The sequence below is a fragment of the Passer domesticus genome, chromosome 10, assembly GCF_036417665.1.
Source record: "Passer domesticus isolate bPasDom1 chromosome 10, bPasDom1.hap1, whole genome shotgun sequence".
NCBI lineage: Eukaryota > Metazoa > Chordata > Aves > Passeriformes > Passeridae > Passer > Passer domesticus.
The window spans coordinates 21,237,595-21,255,214 of NC_087483.1; the positions used below are offsets into that span (position 1 = coordinate 21,237,595).

Sequence of the window (17,620 nt, forward strand, 5' to 3'; positions counted from 1 at the left end):
ACCCGGCGCGGCCCCGTCCCCAAACAGCGCCGAGGGGAGCGGCGGGCGGTGCCGGGCCAGCAGCCGCCGCGCCGTGCCGGCCCTCGCTGACCCGGCCCCGCGGCACGGAGATGGAGGCGGCGGGCGCCGCGCAGGTGAGAGCGGTGCCGCGGCCCCGGGCAGCCCCGGCCGCTGAGGGCGAGGGGCGGGGCGCCGGTCACGAGCCCGCGGAGCACGTGGCGCGGGCCCGCCCCCCGGAACGTGCTGAGTCACGGTAGGGGCGGGGCCGCGCTGCCGCGGGGCCGGGCCGGGCCGGGGTCAGCGAGGGCCGCCCGCAGCCTCGGCAGGGCTGGGCAGGGCCAGGGGCCGGAGCCGCCCCCGAGGGAGCGGTCCGGGAGGCGCCGGCGCCGGAGGGGCTGCCCGAGCCGGGTACAGCCTCGAGTCGCTGCCCCCGGCGGGCCCGAGCGCTGCCGCTTCGCACTCGGGTGAGTTACCGCCGCTTCCCGCTGCTGCGGCCCGGCCCGCTCGCGGGCTGCTGCTCCGCTACGCGCTGTCCCGGCTCCGGATCAGCCTGGCGCTCGCAGCCCGCGAGCCCGGGTGCCCCGGCCCCTCCGCCTGCCGGAAAGCCCCGCAGGGCTTTGGGCACGCAGCAGGCAGAGCCGGGGTGGCCTGTGCCAGGGCCCGTGCCCTGGGGCCCAGAGGTGTCTGTGGTTTGTACTCAGGTGCTGTGGAGCCTCTTCTCTCGAAGCCGGGGGGAGTTCAGTACTGTTGTGTTGCGAACTAGTTGCACAAGAGCTGCGTGAATAACTGAAAACATAATTGAGCTCCATTATAAATTTATATAATTGTGCTTGGGCATTTGAATAGAAGCATATCCTTATCAACAAAATGCTACGTTGAAAGAAGTAATACTTAAAAATTGTTCTGGGGCTGCTTTAATTCTTACTGCAAAATTAAGACTCGAGTGTTCTGATGCTCTTCTAGTGTGTGTTGGTATGCATATGCTGTGCAGTAGAGTTTCTTCTAACGTTGTCCATGCTTTAGGATATACAAGTGGGTACTTCCTACAGGTGCTATGACTTCAGCAGTATTGGATGTACCTTTTTCTGTTCACTGAATAGTTCCTTTCGAGTCTTGGGCTGCTTGTGACACTGCTTGGCCCATGTGTTTTTCTAGCCCTGGGTAGCGCAGCCGTGACCTCCACCTTGCCTCCTCTGTTTGTTGGCAAATACTACAACAGAAATCACTGTCTTGGCCTGTGCTACGTAAGCACCCTGTGAATTTGGTTTTGCCTGTGTTACCCAGGCACTTTCAGCCTCATTCCTGAGGTACTCCTAACAGACCAATTCCTGCGTATGTGGTTCTGTACCTTCTTCCCCAATCCACTGTGACTTCTCTTCCAGAAACCTTTCTTTTGTTACTCATTTGCCTGCTTTGTCAAACCCTCTTTACTAAGCCACCTGTTGCACTTTTCCTATCTGAGCTCGGCAGCTGCTGATTGCTTCTCCTGCAGACCTAGCCTCAAAAGGCAGTGTGTTTTTTAGATAGCAACTTATCGTCATCTTTGACATACATTCATTAAATGAAAAGTTCACATGCCCTGTACCATAAAATGTTCACTCAAAATGAACAAGGGGGGATGCAGTCTGCATTTAGCCCCTCAGATTTTGCAAGCCAGCAGATGGAGAGGTTGTTCTTAGTGTCTGTGTGCCTGGCAGCAGCAGTCATAGCAGTGAAGGTGAGTGTGTAGGGATTGATCAAACTCCTTAACCAGTATATAAAAACCTCCACTTTCAGCTATGTACTTCTGGGGGAGTTAGCAGAACTATTGCTTTACTATTCCTGTAAAAAGTATTCCCTTGTTGTACCCATCTGCCTGGAAAAAGGATGACTTCTGTGCACAGAGGTGAAATGGAATGTTGCCTACGTGAACCTCAAACCATCCAAGAAAAAAGATTGCAGTGGAACAAGTGGTCTGGATGTTTCAAATCACACTTGAGAAGGCAGGACTTAGTGGCTTTTCTCTTCAGTAAATGTGAAGTTTTAGAAACAGTTTTCTGTTTCTAAAACTTTTAAACCTTTTAAAAACAAGCCACTTAGTTATTAAATGTTGAGCCTCACAACAAGAGGGCAAAAAGAATTCCCTTTCCAACACAATGAAGCTGTGGGTTGCACTAGATTGGAAATAAGACTAATTGCAGCAACTGGCAAAGCCAAGTGAACAAATAATTGAGTGTGCATGCAAGTGTATCTGTTAGGGTTTTTCTACCTAGAGAGCTGTCCTGAAGAGTCTCCAGCTCAATTAGTGTGATCTCTCCAGTATAGAGGGCTTTAATGAGAAATTGCAAGTATGTTTCTTTTTCTTGACCTGCTGCATTGAATCGTCAAGTGAGTGGGTTTATTTTTATTCTCCAATAGCCTCTCATTTCCACATGAGGGTAGATTCTGTGGGAAGTTGAACAGGGCTGGCAGCAAGTCTTTGCTTTTTGGGTTGTTAGGTTGGGTTTGGTTTTTTTTAGTTTCTTGATAATGAGATTTAATGACATTATTGAATAGGAATATCTGATCAATGTATCTGTAGATACATCTATTAATGTATCTCGGTGGATGAAATTCAGAAATGTACCTATTTCTGAATATGTTGTTATCTACTAAAATGTAGGACAAGTTTGGATGGAGTACATGAGAAAGTATCACAAGCACTTCCTTAAGTAAAAACGCATTTATTTTGACATTTCCAGTAGTTCTGTGCTCACCTTGCTATTGAGCTGTATCGGTAGAGCTTTCTTTCCTTCAAAACTCACAAAGGAGTATCTTTCAGTTAAGCCAGTGTTAGATATAATGCAGTGTAGCATGTTTGGCTGAAATGAATGTAGCCTAGCAGGAGTTGATCTTGTCAATCCATTCAGGAGAACAGCTAATTGGATATTGTTATTAGTGTAGTAAATATCCCTCATATGAATCTTGTTCTGTAGCATGTCTTTAAAATGTGCCAATAAATTAGAGTTGTATTGGAAACTGGGGGAAGTGCAAGTTCATTGTCTCAGAAAACCTGACTATCTGACTTGAAGAAATTAATTTTTAGCACGCAAAGTTGGAGAAGAGATTGGCTATAAAAGTTTATTGGGAAATGTTTGAAAGAGACCAAGCTGGAATAAAAAAGAACATCCATTGTAAGCACAAGGCAGCTGGCTGTTCTCGTGTGCTTTAAAGAAGTTGAGATGTTTTTATAGGACTGTGTGGGCGGTTAGGAAGGTTTGTGTTCACTTCCCACTAATGTTCATGGGCAACAATGAATTTTGGCTTTCTGTCTCTTACTTTATTATTTTTCCTTTTTAATTGAAAAAATAGAGATGTTACTCATCCTGAATAAGAATGCTGTAGGTTATGTATAACCCTGAAAGACAAGGAAATGGTTGAAAATTATTCTTGTATCTATTGTGCGCCTGAATACTGGTTTGATTTCTTTTGCTTTCTTTACCTCTTAAATTTGCAAAGCAGAAAAATACCTGTTTGATTGGTACTGCTACTTCTGTGATCCTGACTGAAATGAATGTAGCAATAGCATCTTGAATATACTTATTTTGTTAAAAAAATGTCAGACACCTTTGTGGGGTATGCTGGGCTTTGTAAAGTGATGTTGAGGAACATTAGAAGCAGAAGGACCCAATGAAGTATTTGTTCTGAGTGAAATCAATTCATGCTATTCCTTTCTAGAGTTTTTCAAACATGGTTGTAAAATTTTGTTGTATTTGCTCCTTCAGTAAAATTAAGAAAATTCAAAACAGTGAAAGCTGTTGGAGTTTGTCACTGAAAGTTTTTGGAATGCAGCAGACTTTATAAGGAGAATGATAAGAGTCATGCAGCCTCAGAAAAGGGTGAACTTGAGGGAGAAAGAGAAAATATGGAAAATCCAGATGAAGATGCCAGCAAATGATGCCACATGTACCTCCACCTGTAACACTGGGTGTGTGACTCATTGTGAAGAAGAAATTAGTTTGATTTTTGTATCTTGAGCACTCCTTCTTTCTTTTTTTTCTCTTTGCAATTATAAAGATAAGCTTTATAATTATGGAATCATTCACTAAATTTAGGCCATTTTGTGCGTGTGATTATTTCCAATGATTGTCTTGGCTGAATCCAGTGCAGTACAAGTTCAGGCAATAACCCATTGGCATGAATTAAATATTAATCCCCTGCTGATTGAGTTGCAGCCAGCAAGAAGTCCTGCAAAGTCTCTGGGTTAATCACCTGGTTAAAGTTTGCTTTGGCCTCCATCTCATTCCAACCCTAAGTAACCTATTACTTTAATGTAGCACATTCCTAGAAAACTTGAAAGGGTTTGAAGTCTGTTCAGTTTTCTTATGCAGTATATTATACCAAAGTTGGACTTTGTGCCAAAGAATGCCGCTTTTAGGTGAAGGGGAAAGAATATGACACCTTGGTCGGCTTAGTCCTTTCTCAGCAATAAACTGATTTAATTGGTTTTGAAAACACTTCATTTGCTACCTCTGCAAGTCTTTCAATATGGCCAATGAGAAGTCATGGAGGAGGAGCTGGAAGTCATGACTTTGAATTTGTGTTATCCAAGGATGACTGATATACAGTGAACCACAATGCCACTCAGGATTGCTCAACTGCAATTCTTTTATGGCACATTTGTTTCATTAAGGTAAACAATTAAACCAAGGCTATGAACTGAAGGCAGCAATGCTATCTGTAGTGCATAAAAACTGCTGAAAACAGTGGAAGGCTTATCTGGAAGAGATACTGGAAAATGCATTCAATTCAAGATAGGTATTGTGTACTTTTAGCTTTCCTACCCAGTAGCTGCTTTCTGTATGGGAAAAGCAGAGCTAGTGACAGTCATGTATTAAGTGGCAGTAGCAAGAATTTAATTATCTTACAGCACTTAAGCTTTTCTAAAGTCATAGAGCCATGATACTGCTCTGTGAAGCACAGTGGTGAAACAATCAGAGCAACACCTATTTTTCTGTATCTGTGATTTCTAGATACATATTTATTAATTTTTCTTTACTGTTCTTTAAAACAAGGAAATTAAAAATGTATTTCCCATTATATTATCTTGTTTTAATATTCCTTTAGTTTTACTTTGACATGTGCATGCCAACAGTAGCCATTTCAAATGGAAGCAAAGTCTCTCAGAACCATACATTTAAATTAAGTATTAATTTGGCACCATACATTTAAATTAAATATTAATTTGGGTAACCAAGCAATTTGTAACAACATGTAGTACAGATAAAAGTGTTTAATTATTTGACTGCTTTGGAGAGGAGCATTTGTCTTTATCTTATGAAGGATCTTCTGTTTTCTGTCTTTTGCCATTTTGAATTCTTGGTGAAATATTTTCTCTTTTTTCTTTCAGTGACACATTGATTTTTCAATGTTACATGTCAATACATTGGCTTTGTATTTGCCTCTTTTATGTTAATATTCACTTTAATATTCACTTTGAAATAGTTAGATTTTTGAGATGGTTTTCTGGAGATCCTGGAAAGCTATTAGGAAATAATAAGAGTGTTGTTAACTCAAAGTTAAGTTAGCATTTTCCTACCAGCAGAGTGGAACTGCTGCTCAATAGTATATTACTAAACCCTAGCACAAGTGCTAATTGGCATGGCTCTAGTAGAATGGGTATAGCTTAGAAATAATACTTATGTGGCTGCAATTGATGCACTACAGATATAGTTGAAGTTTTTTATTACGTCAGTTCACATTTGTGATTTTGGCCTGATTAGCTGCAGTTTTATACTGGGAAGAAAGAATATAAAACAGTGTTTGTTTAGCAAAGTTATTTGGAAGGTACTGTAAATGATTATTAATGTTTTCTGTCTTTAAATGTAAACTAAACCTAAACCATTTCAGAAGGTATATCTTAGTTGTGGATGCTGTTGCAGTACTGAGGGAGTTGAAACCACTCAACCTTGTACATGTCTTGCAGTTAGACTTTTAGCCTAACTTCTGCAGTGTTATTATTAGCAATCTAGTTAAAAAAGAGAATAGAAAGGGAAAGAAAGTTCCTTTAAGATTGAAGTTGCAGCAACAAAGTTATGTAAGATCAGTTTGAAACCATCCCATTAAACCTTTTAAGGAAGTATCTTCTGTATTGCTATGAGATGTAAAGATATCACCTTTTACCTCCAAGCCCCCACTTCTGTCTTGCAGTTTCAAAGTTTTATTGCTGTTTGCTGTATTGATTTTACGTGCTGTCTCTTGTAAGTATAACAAAAATTCCACTCCTGGAGACAGCTTGCGAAACAAAGTTTGCATACTTGGGAAATTGACTCAGAAGGAGCTTGGTTGATAGTGTGCCTGTAAGAGGAGGTTTGTTTTATGATTAAGGGTGTGTCTATTTGCTGTGTTTGAAAATTAATACCTACAAAATGTTAAAGCACTGACTTTTCAACAGCTGAATTATGTGAAAAGTTGCTGTTACTTTGATTTGCTTCCTGCTCAGGTCATCACCACCGTTTTGCTGTAAAGAGCTATGATAAAAAGATTATGGGGGTTTTTGTTTGTTTGAAGGCTTGTGATAAAATGAGTGTCTTCCTACTTGTTTCTGTAATTAGAGTGGAAAGTTTCCTGTGCTGCTTGGGCTCCCCATAGGGAGGTCCCCATTCAGATTTCCTAGGCAGCATGTGGTTGGTGCAGGTCTGCCATGGGGAATGCTGCCTGCTCCCCCCGTGTGAGAGGGCCAGATTTAAAGTCTGCTCTGCAGCCTGGGTGGGGACACTTCATCATTTCTTCTTTCTGCCTTCAGGAGCTGTTTGCTTGAGTTACGTGCTGTTGGGTGAAAAGACTGAATTTTGTTCTAAATCAGGGTATTTCCAGTTGGATTGCAGTTATGTGACCAGATGACGTGTTCCACAATCAGCTGGGTAGCAGAACAATGGACAAGAGAGGATGGCAGGGATGAGTGGGTGGCTCTGAAGGCTGGTGCAGCGCAGCTCTGAAGGGTAAGATTGTCAGATGTTTCATGGCTGGAAGGAGAACACGGAGACAGTAGCAGCAGAGGTCACCCAAGACCTCTCAGTAGAGGCATTCCACCCCATTTTGTGACACTGATGCTTGGCTTCACCACTCTCACAGGAGGAGTCACTGGTGTGTCTGCAGCAGTGCAGATAACAGAGTCATGTTCTTGGTACAAGTGCACTGTAGACCCTGATGCAATCTGCTGTGAATTACTTGACATGATATTTTCTAGTTTATGACACAGAATTATATTCACACTTGGCTTTGTTTCTACTGTAGATGGACTTTGAGATCTGTGTCATCTGAGAAATTTCTGGAAGATTGTCCCATTGATATTTATAAAAGAAATCAAACAAACTTGAGTAAACCTTTGAAACAAGTAGGATTTAAGATGCCAAAGGATGAAAATAAAAGTAAGTCACTAGCAAAAATGGTGCTAGTAAAATAGCATAATATGAAAACCAGAATTTATATTTGAATTTAAATTATGATTTCTGACAGCTAGTCTTCCAAAATATTTAAATTTAATTATTTGGCTATGGAAATGCACATGGTATTAATGTGCCTTATAACTGTCTAACAGCTATGACAGGTTGTAACAGAAAATTATAGCATAGTGATGCTGTGCTTTCTATTTTGGTTTTAGTATTTGAACTAGAATGTTATCAGGTTAGTTCTTCAACTAGCATGAATTGTTGTGACTCAGTGAAATATTGTAGTGCCATGGAATGTTTTCTGACTTGATTTGTAATCCTTTATCATCGACCACTTCAGGAGTCTAGTCTGTGCTGACTACTCTTGGGAATCTTTGCTCAGCTGACAGCTAGTGCATACATCTCTAGACATCTTTCATCTCTCAAAGTGTATTTTTGTCAGCAAAGTGAAGAATGGAAGCCACTTAAACAATAAAACTGTTAATGGAGTGCTTCAGGTTATTCTGAAACTGTCACTAAGGTCAGACCCACAGAATTATCTTAAGTTTAAAATGAAGCTTGGGAGGACAGTTTTTGGTAAAATGGGCTATGAATTCTCCTGTGTTTTCCAAGGGGACAAACCTGGACAAAGTCCCAAGGAAAGTGGTGGGCAGTGGAGGCTCTTGATTTGCATAGAAGGACAGTTACTTATGGTTGAGTTTTGCAGTTTTGTTGCTTTTTTGAAGATGTTGAGCATTACTTTGGCAAGAGATATAAAACCATTTGCCTGCTCTGGTTTATGCCTTAGATGATGATGAATTAGATCCTTTTGCTTTCAGGATTTATAAATTGAAAAGTGAGTGGAATGCACCACACAGACAAAGCTTTTGTTTTCTACCCAGTTATTTTTCATTTCCTCAGTGGGTTTGCCTTCTTTAAGCAGAAGCTGTCATTGTGGACAGAAATGATAAATTGACATGTAGATACCTGACTTGTTGGCCCTTACTGAGCTTTCTGATTTAGTTGTATAACTTTGCAGGACCTTCATGTGAAAGAGATTGCTGAAGCCTTATGTGGGAGCTTCTGAGTTCTAGAGGCTTGCTTTTTGCAGATAAATGTGTGGATTACAAGTGCTTAAGAAAATGAGTAAAATCTACCCTTGCTTCATTCTATGGAAGGATAACTCAAGTATCTTGGTGTGGCTAGAGAAAAGTATCTTGGTGTGGCTAGAGAAACAAACAAACTCCTTTCATACAAATTAAATAATGGTTTCTATGATGCTTTGTGTAAATTTAGGCAGAGTGTTCTTGGGCAATAGTGCACAGTGTAATGGTATTATTCTTGACTGAAGTATGTCACTAATGAAGGCTGTTTGCAGTGTCAAATTAGGTTCACAGTGCCATTTAACCATGAATTACTCTTTCGGAAAAATATTGCCAGCACAGCTAAAATGTGCCCCTCTGGGTATCCCTTTCTCAAATCTGTTACGATTCTGTACTGCCCAGTGGTGAGCAGTTGAATAGCAATGTATTTTTGGCCTCTTTTCTGAGTTTGGTTTCTTTTCCCCTTGCAGAAACTAGATAAGAAGTGTATTGGAGATTGTACACTCAAAAAAACCCCCAGCCTGCTTGTTTAGTGAGAGCTGTGCACTGACGGATTTCCCAGCACTGTCAGTATGGATTATCTATGTGAAAAGGGCATGTTGATTGCAGGACTGACTGACTATTTAACACCTGTGCCCCACGGACTTCAGTGGGAGCTGTGTACCTATGTACTCTGGCAGACGTAGGCACATCTGCAGCAAACACTATTCCCTGCAATATAACCCTATTCTTAAGCTTTTAGTCTTAAGACAGCACTCCTGGCTGATGAGGTGTTGTGTGGAATTTCCTTGATGCAGCCATAGTAGCTGTCTGTGTTTCTGAAAGAGGGCTGCTGGCTATGTGCTGGCAGGACACTGGGTGAACCTCGCTGCTTTCTAACTCACCCAGGCACTCCCATTGCTTGCCACTGTAGTTTGGTTCACAAACAGCAGTAACAAAGTGAGCTGCTTGTGAGATGAGTGGGGTGAAGCTGACAAGACGTGCCTCCGGTAGTGTTAGAGTGTGCAGTGTCCACAGCCAGGCTGTGCTGCAGCTGCAATGACCCAGCTGGTGCTGTCCCTGTCACTTGCCCAGCCATCAGCAAAACGACAGCTGGAAATGGGGATTTTAAACTACCAATGCAGTTTAAACGTGTAGTGCAAGAAAGATATAATCCTGGAGAATATGTGGACCCTCAAACACACAGTTGTCATATTTGGTTTGAAACATGGTTTTCCAAAAGGGGTGAAATGGAAATAGTGGCTAATAGGTTATAACCTAAGATTTATACAACCTAATTTTATTTGCAGGTTTTTAGGTTCTTTTCTCTGTTCATTTTACTTTCTGATTTGTTTGATTGGACAAAAGAATGTTCTGTAATTTGACTGGATCATGTTTCCTAGATGACTGAGCCATTATTATAAACAAATCCTCTTATGTATAAACTAGTGAGTATCCTGTGGCAATGTCTGCAGAGTACATGTTTGGCTGGGTATAGCAGAATAGCTTAAAGATAATATTTTCTATATTGAACCTACAATATTTGAAAAACAGTTACTTGTTAAATTAAAGTGGCATGCAAAAGCTTTTGTATTCCTGTGGTTAAAAGATTAGTAATAATTTTCTCATATTATTTGTTTACATTTAAGGTTTTGTTGTTGTTGTATAAATGACAAAATTCAAGAAATGCCTGTTTCATTATGATGCTGTTTTAACTTGGGAAGAAAAAAACCCTCCAAACACAAATAAAGACATTAAAGCCGTATTTTGTTTCAGGAAGAGCTGGTCTGTCTGAGATGGCTGCTGCTTGAATACCTTTCAAAATGGAGTTATGTGGTGCAGTAAATGGTGATTAGACAGCAGCTAGAAAAGGCAGCCACAGCAGAATCACTCACTTTACTTGTTGGGGCAACACAATAGAATTTTGTTGATGTATCAAGCAAAATCAAACGGACAGACTAACCCACTCTTGGTAAACAATCCCGTATTTTTGCCAGCCTCCCAAGTTCATTATGCAGCTTGTGTAATAGATTGTAACTTGAATACATATTAACTTTTTGTGCTTATTGACTTAATTTTGTAATGCTGCTGATGCAAGACAAAGAAATAGCAAGTCAATAACTTTGTTAAGCAGAAAGAGGGATTCAGAATTGGAGTGTAAGTGACTGCAACACTACTAGCCAAATATACTGTGGAAAAGTGAAAATTGGATTAACATGATATAATTAAGACTGAAAAGAGAAAAGCAGAACCCATTTAACTAAAACAGCGAAGCTCTGAAAACATGTATGGCTCACTGCTTTTGATACAAATGCTTCAGAAAGCACTCTGGGATGTCAAGAGATTTAGGACTAAGTTTGAAGAAGTGGGATGACAACCATGGCCATTTTTAGCTTGTTCTGAGCAGCCATGGTAGCACTTGTAAATATGGGCATAATTCAGTTTATTCGAGAAAAATTCATTGTAATCCGTTCACCATGTTAGGCCTTACTCTGTCTTTTCCTTATGACTAAATCAGAAATAAGGGAATTTTGAGCAGATAACAATGATAGATATGGTCCTCAGTACTAGAGGATAACATTGGAAAAATCAGGTACTGGACAAAGAAAAAATGTACCAATGTCAAACTAAACATTTTGCTTGCTGTAAGCCTTGCAAATGAGACCATGGATTTGGGATTTCAATTTTTATTTTTTAACTACATTGAGATCAGTCCAGACTCCATTCAGCCTCTGGAAACCAATGCTTTATATTAAATTCCTACTAAATGGCTATTTTAAACCCACCATCTCAAATATGTATTGATTATACAATTTAGAAAAGCACAGCTGCTTCTGGACTGTCTGAGGTAGATCATGGAACAGTCTTCTGCAGAAAGATCTGCAGCGCTGAGCGAGAATCCCCTGATCTGTTGTGCTGTACACGGTCACCTCAAAGCAGAGCAGATGTGGTGGGAACAGGACACAGACACGTGTTTCTGACTACTGATGATGAGACTGAGCCAGAGAAGAGAGTGTTGCTCCTGCTGCTGTGCCCCAGGCTGGCAGTGCTGTGAGGCACTTGCACATGTCCAGTATTTTAAGGAGTGTCAAGGAGGTGGGGGTTGATTGATTTTGCAGAAAAACAGAAGACTTGCCAGAGTGAAGAAGTAAGCTGTTGTGTGTCCTTCCTTTTCCTCTACTTTGCTGTGTTTCTGTTGTAGGTGTTTTCCTTTACCTACTTTGGTCTTGCTTTACTGTTAGCATTAGTATTTTGCAGGTGTTGGAATTGAAATAAAGTTAGCACATTAATGACCATAAAGAGCCTTCAACAGCTATTTTTTATTGCAGTTATATTCTTGCTCAGTTTACATTCTTGAGGCTTAAAGAAACTTGTCTTTTCACTACACAAGGTGAAAAGACATATATACCTTGTTTTTTACAAGGTATATACAAGGTATATTTTTCCCTGGCAGTTTGGAAAGCTTGTTTGCCATAGAATGCCTTCAAGAAAACCATCATGTTGAGAGCTGTGCATAACTTACAGACTTAGTCTTTGTTGATACCATTCCTGGATGATGACATTTCAGGTAAAATACATAAATAATCCACCTCTCAGAGGAGTTGTTTCTGGAGCGAGGGTTGGGAGAATGGGTGAGTAATATCCAGAATTGTACTTCCAGCCAGGCAGAACTTCTCCCAGTCTTTGTCAGAGTAATGCCCTTAGACAAGGCTTGTAGTGAAGCTTTCTTAAGAATGCAGGACAATCCAGCCAAGAAATTTTCAACTAATCTAATTTATAAGTGTAGATCCTGACAACTTGACATTTATTAAGATAGCTTGCTGTAATACAGTGGGAGGTGCAGTCTGGAATATGAGATGTGTGTTAGGAGAAAATAGAAATTTGCATACAGACTTAACATTTCAGGAACTGGTTCTGTTGGGGCAGACGATGTGTCCCAATATGCATGGAGTGAAAATTATCTTGCAATATCACTTATTTAAAGCTAGGGCTTTTCAACCCTTTTTGAGTCTTTTCATAGGTAAGTTAGCCTGCCAGGGCTTTAAGAGTGTTTTGTGGCTCAGGCATCCAAAGACTTTAGGACCAGGAAGAGAAAATGGGCATAAAGAAAGAGAAGCAGGCCGGTGTAGTGTCAAAACATACTGGTTTAGTGTCAGTGCAGTCACACCAGTTTAGGTGGCACAGGTATGAAAGACAAAAAAAAGGAATCCCCTTCCATCCATCCAAGCACTTTGTTTCCTTACAGATTTCTCAAAAGGTCTTGGTGAAAAATATGGGATAGCAGACAGCTCTGCAGGGCAGTCAGGGATTTAACTCTGTGTATTCACAAATCTCAGGTTGCTGTCATGTGGCTTTGTTTGACAGCTGTCTGTTCTATCACGCTTCCAAACCCTGAATTCAGGCATCTGAATTTACTGTTGTACCCCTCTGCCCACCAGTGTTAGTAACTTCTGTCATTCCCTTTCCCCCATTCTTCTCAATTGTTTTTAAAAAGTTACGGGTTTGGGCTAACTTTGTCTGCTTTCTGTGCTCAATTAAACATAAGGCTTATGTGTCCAGAATTTTCTTCTGTAATTAAGAAACTTACCTTGAAAAATATTTAGAAAACAAAACAGTAGTTATGGAGATGCCAGAGATTCTCTGAAAACATTAAATTATTTATAAATAATTCTTAAAAATGACTTGAACAAAATCAGTTTCTCCAGAGAATAATGAGGTGAAAACCTTCAGGTGTTGCTTCCACCGAGCTTTTCTTAGTGATAAGTGATACGATGCTGCCTGTACAAGCTCCTCCTGTACTTGCCTTGTTACTTGATGGTCTCCTTTCCATTCTTGCCTTGAAGTGTCTCAGGTCCTTGAGCCTGTCTCACTTCCAACGCTTTTTTTTTTATCAAAGCAGAAATGCAAGGTGCTTTTTTCTGCATTCCCTTCAATTTCTGGAAAACCTAAGTGATAAGAAGTGAGGGATATTTGCCCTGTCTGTTTCTGTGGGTAAGCTATAGGAATGCTTCCCTGCTCCTTGTGTGGTGCTGTGCTCCCTGCTGGATGCAATAGCCAGAGATTGTGTTGCTCTTCTGTGGACCCCTGCTGGCGTGGGAAACCATCTGTCTTCGTGGGTTTAGGTGCTGACAGATCGTAGGGAAAGGAAAACAAATCTTTCTCTGGTGGGAGACTCTGCTCCTGATATCTCAATTTATGGTGTAAAAGGCACGACTTGAGAAGCAAATGCACAAACCTCACAATGTGCTCTGTATCCAGGGGATAGCTTACAATGGGTTGAAGGGGCTGAGATTGTTTCTCTGCTTACACTTGGGCTGCTGGATGTTTCCATTCTAGCAAGGCTACCTGACTTGTATTCCAAACAACACCACAACCAGTCAGATAAACCTGACAGGGATGAAACAAAAGATTAGCATTTTGTTTAAAGCATGGAAGTCAGTCAGTGAAAGTAACATGAAAACAGGGTCTCTTTCCTTTGTTTACCCTTCTGCAAACATTTCCTTAGGAGCAATAAGAGTTAATTGTCAAACTTTACAATGTAGTCAGAGATTTTGTCATAAAATGTATAACAGACTCTGCCCAGATGGCAAATGCTAATATGTAAATCTAAAACATGAAAATTTCCATTGAGGGCCAGATGGTGGCTTAATGTGAATTGTTTAACATTTATGTTTATCTTATTAAAAGTGCCTTTATATGTCCAAACTAAGCTATCAGTGGTAGGAAGAGCATATCACTAAATGAACAGAAAACTCAAAACCATCAGTACAAGGCACCTCCTGCTTACATAGATCATGGGAAAGCAAACATGTCTTCTGTTGAGAGAAGTTGTTTCTCGGTCTTCAAAATTGTGAAGAAAATCAAACCAAAATCAACCAAAATCAAATCACTGTTTGTCTGCTTGGGAAAAGTCTTAAACCCATACCATTTTCTCCAAAGTCGGAAACGTTGGATGATGGCAATCCACAAGTTGAATCCCACAGTGCATTTGCCCTTGGCCGAGGCGTTGGTGTTCAGAGGGGAAGAGCTGAGCTCCAGGCGAGGGGGAAGCAGCTCAGCTGCAATCCCTGCTGGGCACAGGCTGCTCTTCCTGCACGGCCCTTGGCTCTGCCAAGCCCTTCCTTTCCTCTGATGCAATCCAAGAAGTTGCACAACGGAGGAAAGAACAAGTGGGCGCTTGTGGAGGCTGTCACATGAGGCTGTGCCTTTGCAGTAAATGTGTCTGATGTTCAGGGAAGTGGTCAGCCTGGCTCTGAAGGACAGCAGCCAGCTCTGGGTCAGATGAATCTTTCACAGGACTCTAGGTGCACGTGTTCCAGTTTAGAGGCCAGTCTGTGCTCACTTGTCCCTCCAAATGAGTCTTTCTGAGACCAGCTCGTCAGGTTGAGGCATCTAAAAACCAGCGGGTCACTCTTGTACAGGAGAGGAGAGCAGGTTTTAATAGCTGTAGTTTTAACGCTCCAGGCATCGAGCACAGTTACTTCTGGGATACTTTCACAGTAGAGGGGGAAAATTGCTTCAGTGGTGAACCTCTGGTAGACTGCCTCCCTGTGTGGGTACCTCTGAGTATGTGTATGCTGATGTTCAACAGGGCCGGGAAATAAAGAGGAAGACTCTGGGGAGGCTAAAGGAACAAAATTGCAAAATGTTTGCTTTAGACTGCAAGGGTTTTTTTAAGAGTTCTTTGCCGTTACCGCGTGCTTGTGGTTGTGATTCATTCCGTAGTGAATCACTTGTCAGTGTTGACTCCCTTAACTTTAACCTTAGGCTTTGGACTAATGACCAGAATACTTTTTTTCTTGAAAAGGGAAGTATTACTAAAAGCATTGGTTGAAATTATAGATAAGTGTTAAGTGGCAGGTTAATATTTAAATCAGTGTGCTGTTAGATACCACATATCAGCATATTGACCAGAAGAATACTTCCTCCATATAGCCCATTTATGTTAGGAGTAATTAGTTGAATTGTTATTCAAAGTTAAGACCAATATTGCTGTATTTATGTACAATTTTTCAAACTGAAAATAGGAGGGCTGTTTACCAATTACATGGAGGTAACAAAAACAAAACAACCCATCCTTTTGCTTTTAAGCATCACTAGCACAACTAAATAAAATTTAAAAGTGCTCCTGACAAGCAGTGCCCTCCAGGTACTGTTTGGCAAAGCTCAGCTCTCTGCTAGAGATAAGGCACTGACCTAAATATGGTCACTTGAAGAATAGTGACAGGAACCAATCAGTGCTGTCATATTTGTCAAATAACAGCTCAAGATCCTGACCATGTTGATAAGTATGCAAGCATCTTCAAACAGAATCCTGAACTGACTGCTGTACACACAAAGAGGCAGTGGTGTACAGCCACAGCATTTTCTTTGGTCAGCTGGTGTCTTTGGAGACATCTCATCCCACAAAAGAGGCAGCACACGAAGCTGCTTGCTTTGATAATGAATGCTGCCAATAGAATGGCTGAAAAAGGTAATAGCTGGGTCTTACGTTTTTGTACTAAGGCTACGTGGATTTTCTTCTTAAGGAAAATGTGTTTTGTCTTCTGTAGCTACAGAAAAAATAACTTTTGTTTTGCATGATTTAACCTGAAACTGAGCATTAGTTCTGGTATTTTTGTGCATTATACACACACATGCACAAAAAAAAAATCTTTTGAGTCACATTTTTAATGGTGCTTTGTAAATGAATAATTCAGAAGTGAGCCCTAAAATCCAGATCCTGCAGTTTTATCCAGAACATATTGCAAATGCTCACAGACTGGGAAACACTTTTGGATCTGCTGCAGAAGGAGACACTGAGCAGCTGGTAAACTACTGGCCCTTAATGAAGCTATACCATATTGCAGTATCTCCAATTACTGCAGAAGTTAATTAGTTCATTTTACCCTGCCAATCTGGAAAGATCAAACATTGTCTTGGGCAGCCACTGTAATAATTTCAGTTTCTTCATTGCTGGCCATTAAAGCCGCGTTTGGTCTCTCCCAGCAAGGTATATTAAATATGTTTTAGATTTGGAAGTGCCTGCATTGTGCTACACAAAGATATTTTACGTAATTACCCAATTTCAGTAAAAATACATTTTTTTAGTTATTAGTAGAAGTCGTTCATGCCATGTGGAATGAGAACACTGAATTGGTTTGTTCAGATGTGGACTTGGCCTAAAGCTTTTTGCCATAGCTGTTGTACAGACATGATCATTTTGAATGGCAGCATGAGCTGGCATTCAGGTTACTTTGCTTCTCTATTTGAAAATAACTTTCAGAGAGAAGAGAATATTTTAATTTGGTATGATGGCAAAAAACTCTATCTTGGGTGCAGAGCTGCTGAGTGAATCAGGAAGGTTCTGTTTAAATGAAACGCAGTGTTTAGTGTATTACTTGTACAGTGTTAATCTGATGAGGATGTCCGACACTGAACATTATTTTCACATGCTGCCCTAAAGGGTAATTTTAAGCATAATGAAATGTGATGTAAAATCCAAAACTTCCAGGCACCAGCTAAATGGCTGGCATTTACCCATCTGAGAAATGTGGCTAGCAAGTATTAAAATTCTGTGTCAGCAGGCATACAAATTGATACATTTTGAGTGTTAGTTTGGGTGTTTTCTTCATAGAAGAAAATATTCTAGACTTCAGCCCTAAGGATATTGACTATTTGAACAGTAAAAAACTAAAACAAAAGAATCCACTAACCCTCTTGTCCTTCCCTGCCCCTTCCCTCCCCCCCAGTGAAAAGCCTTGATGCAATAAATTAAAAGTAAATGTAGCCATAGCAAATAATATTAAGCAATTGCTCTTTCCTAAATAGCAGAATTCCATTTGGACTCTGATGAGCCAGGGGCCAACTCGTTAAGTTTCTGAGACCCTGCAACCACTGTTTATACTCGGCTGCTCCAAACCAGCCACATTTAGAACACAACACATACTAAGCTTTAAATTACAATTTCTTACTAATAGTCTTAATAATTGTCTTTAGTGCTAGTGATGTTTTGTTGCTTGGCATCTTTGAAACCAGATTCTCTTGCAGCTCTGAAGCTCTGGTCTGCTGATCTTTAAGATAAATACCAAAATGGAACATTAATATTCCAAAATACATTTTGCAGTATGGCTCTTATAGTTACTTCAGGAAGCCTCCATCATGTTCTTA

At 40.8% G+C, this 17,620-nt stretch overlaps 1 protein-coding gene across 1 annotated transcript in view; it reads left to right on the forward strand.

Annotated features, from left to right (window-relative positions):
- NFE2L2 (NFE2 like bZIP transcription factor 2) overlaps window positions 1–17,620 on the forward strand; it is a 23,362-nt gene continuing 5,742 nt past the window's right edge. The window contains exon 1 of the mRNA XM_064434340.1: window positions 1–134. Coding sequence (XP_064290410.1) covers window positions 111–134 — 24 coding nt within the window. The 5' untranslated portion in view covers window positions 1–110. The remainder of the gene's footprint in view (window positions 135–17,620) is intronic.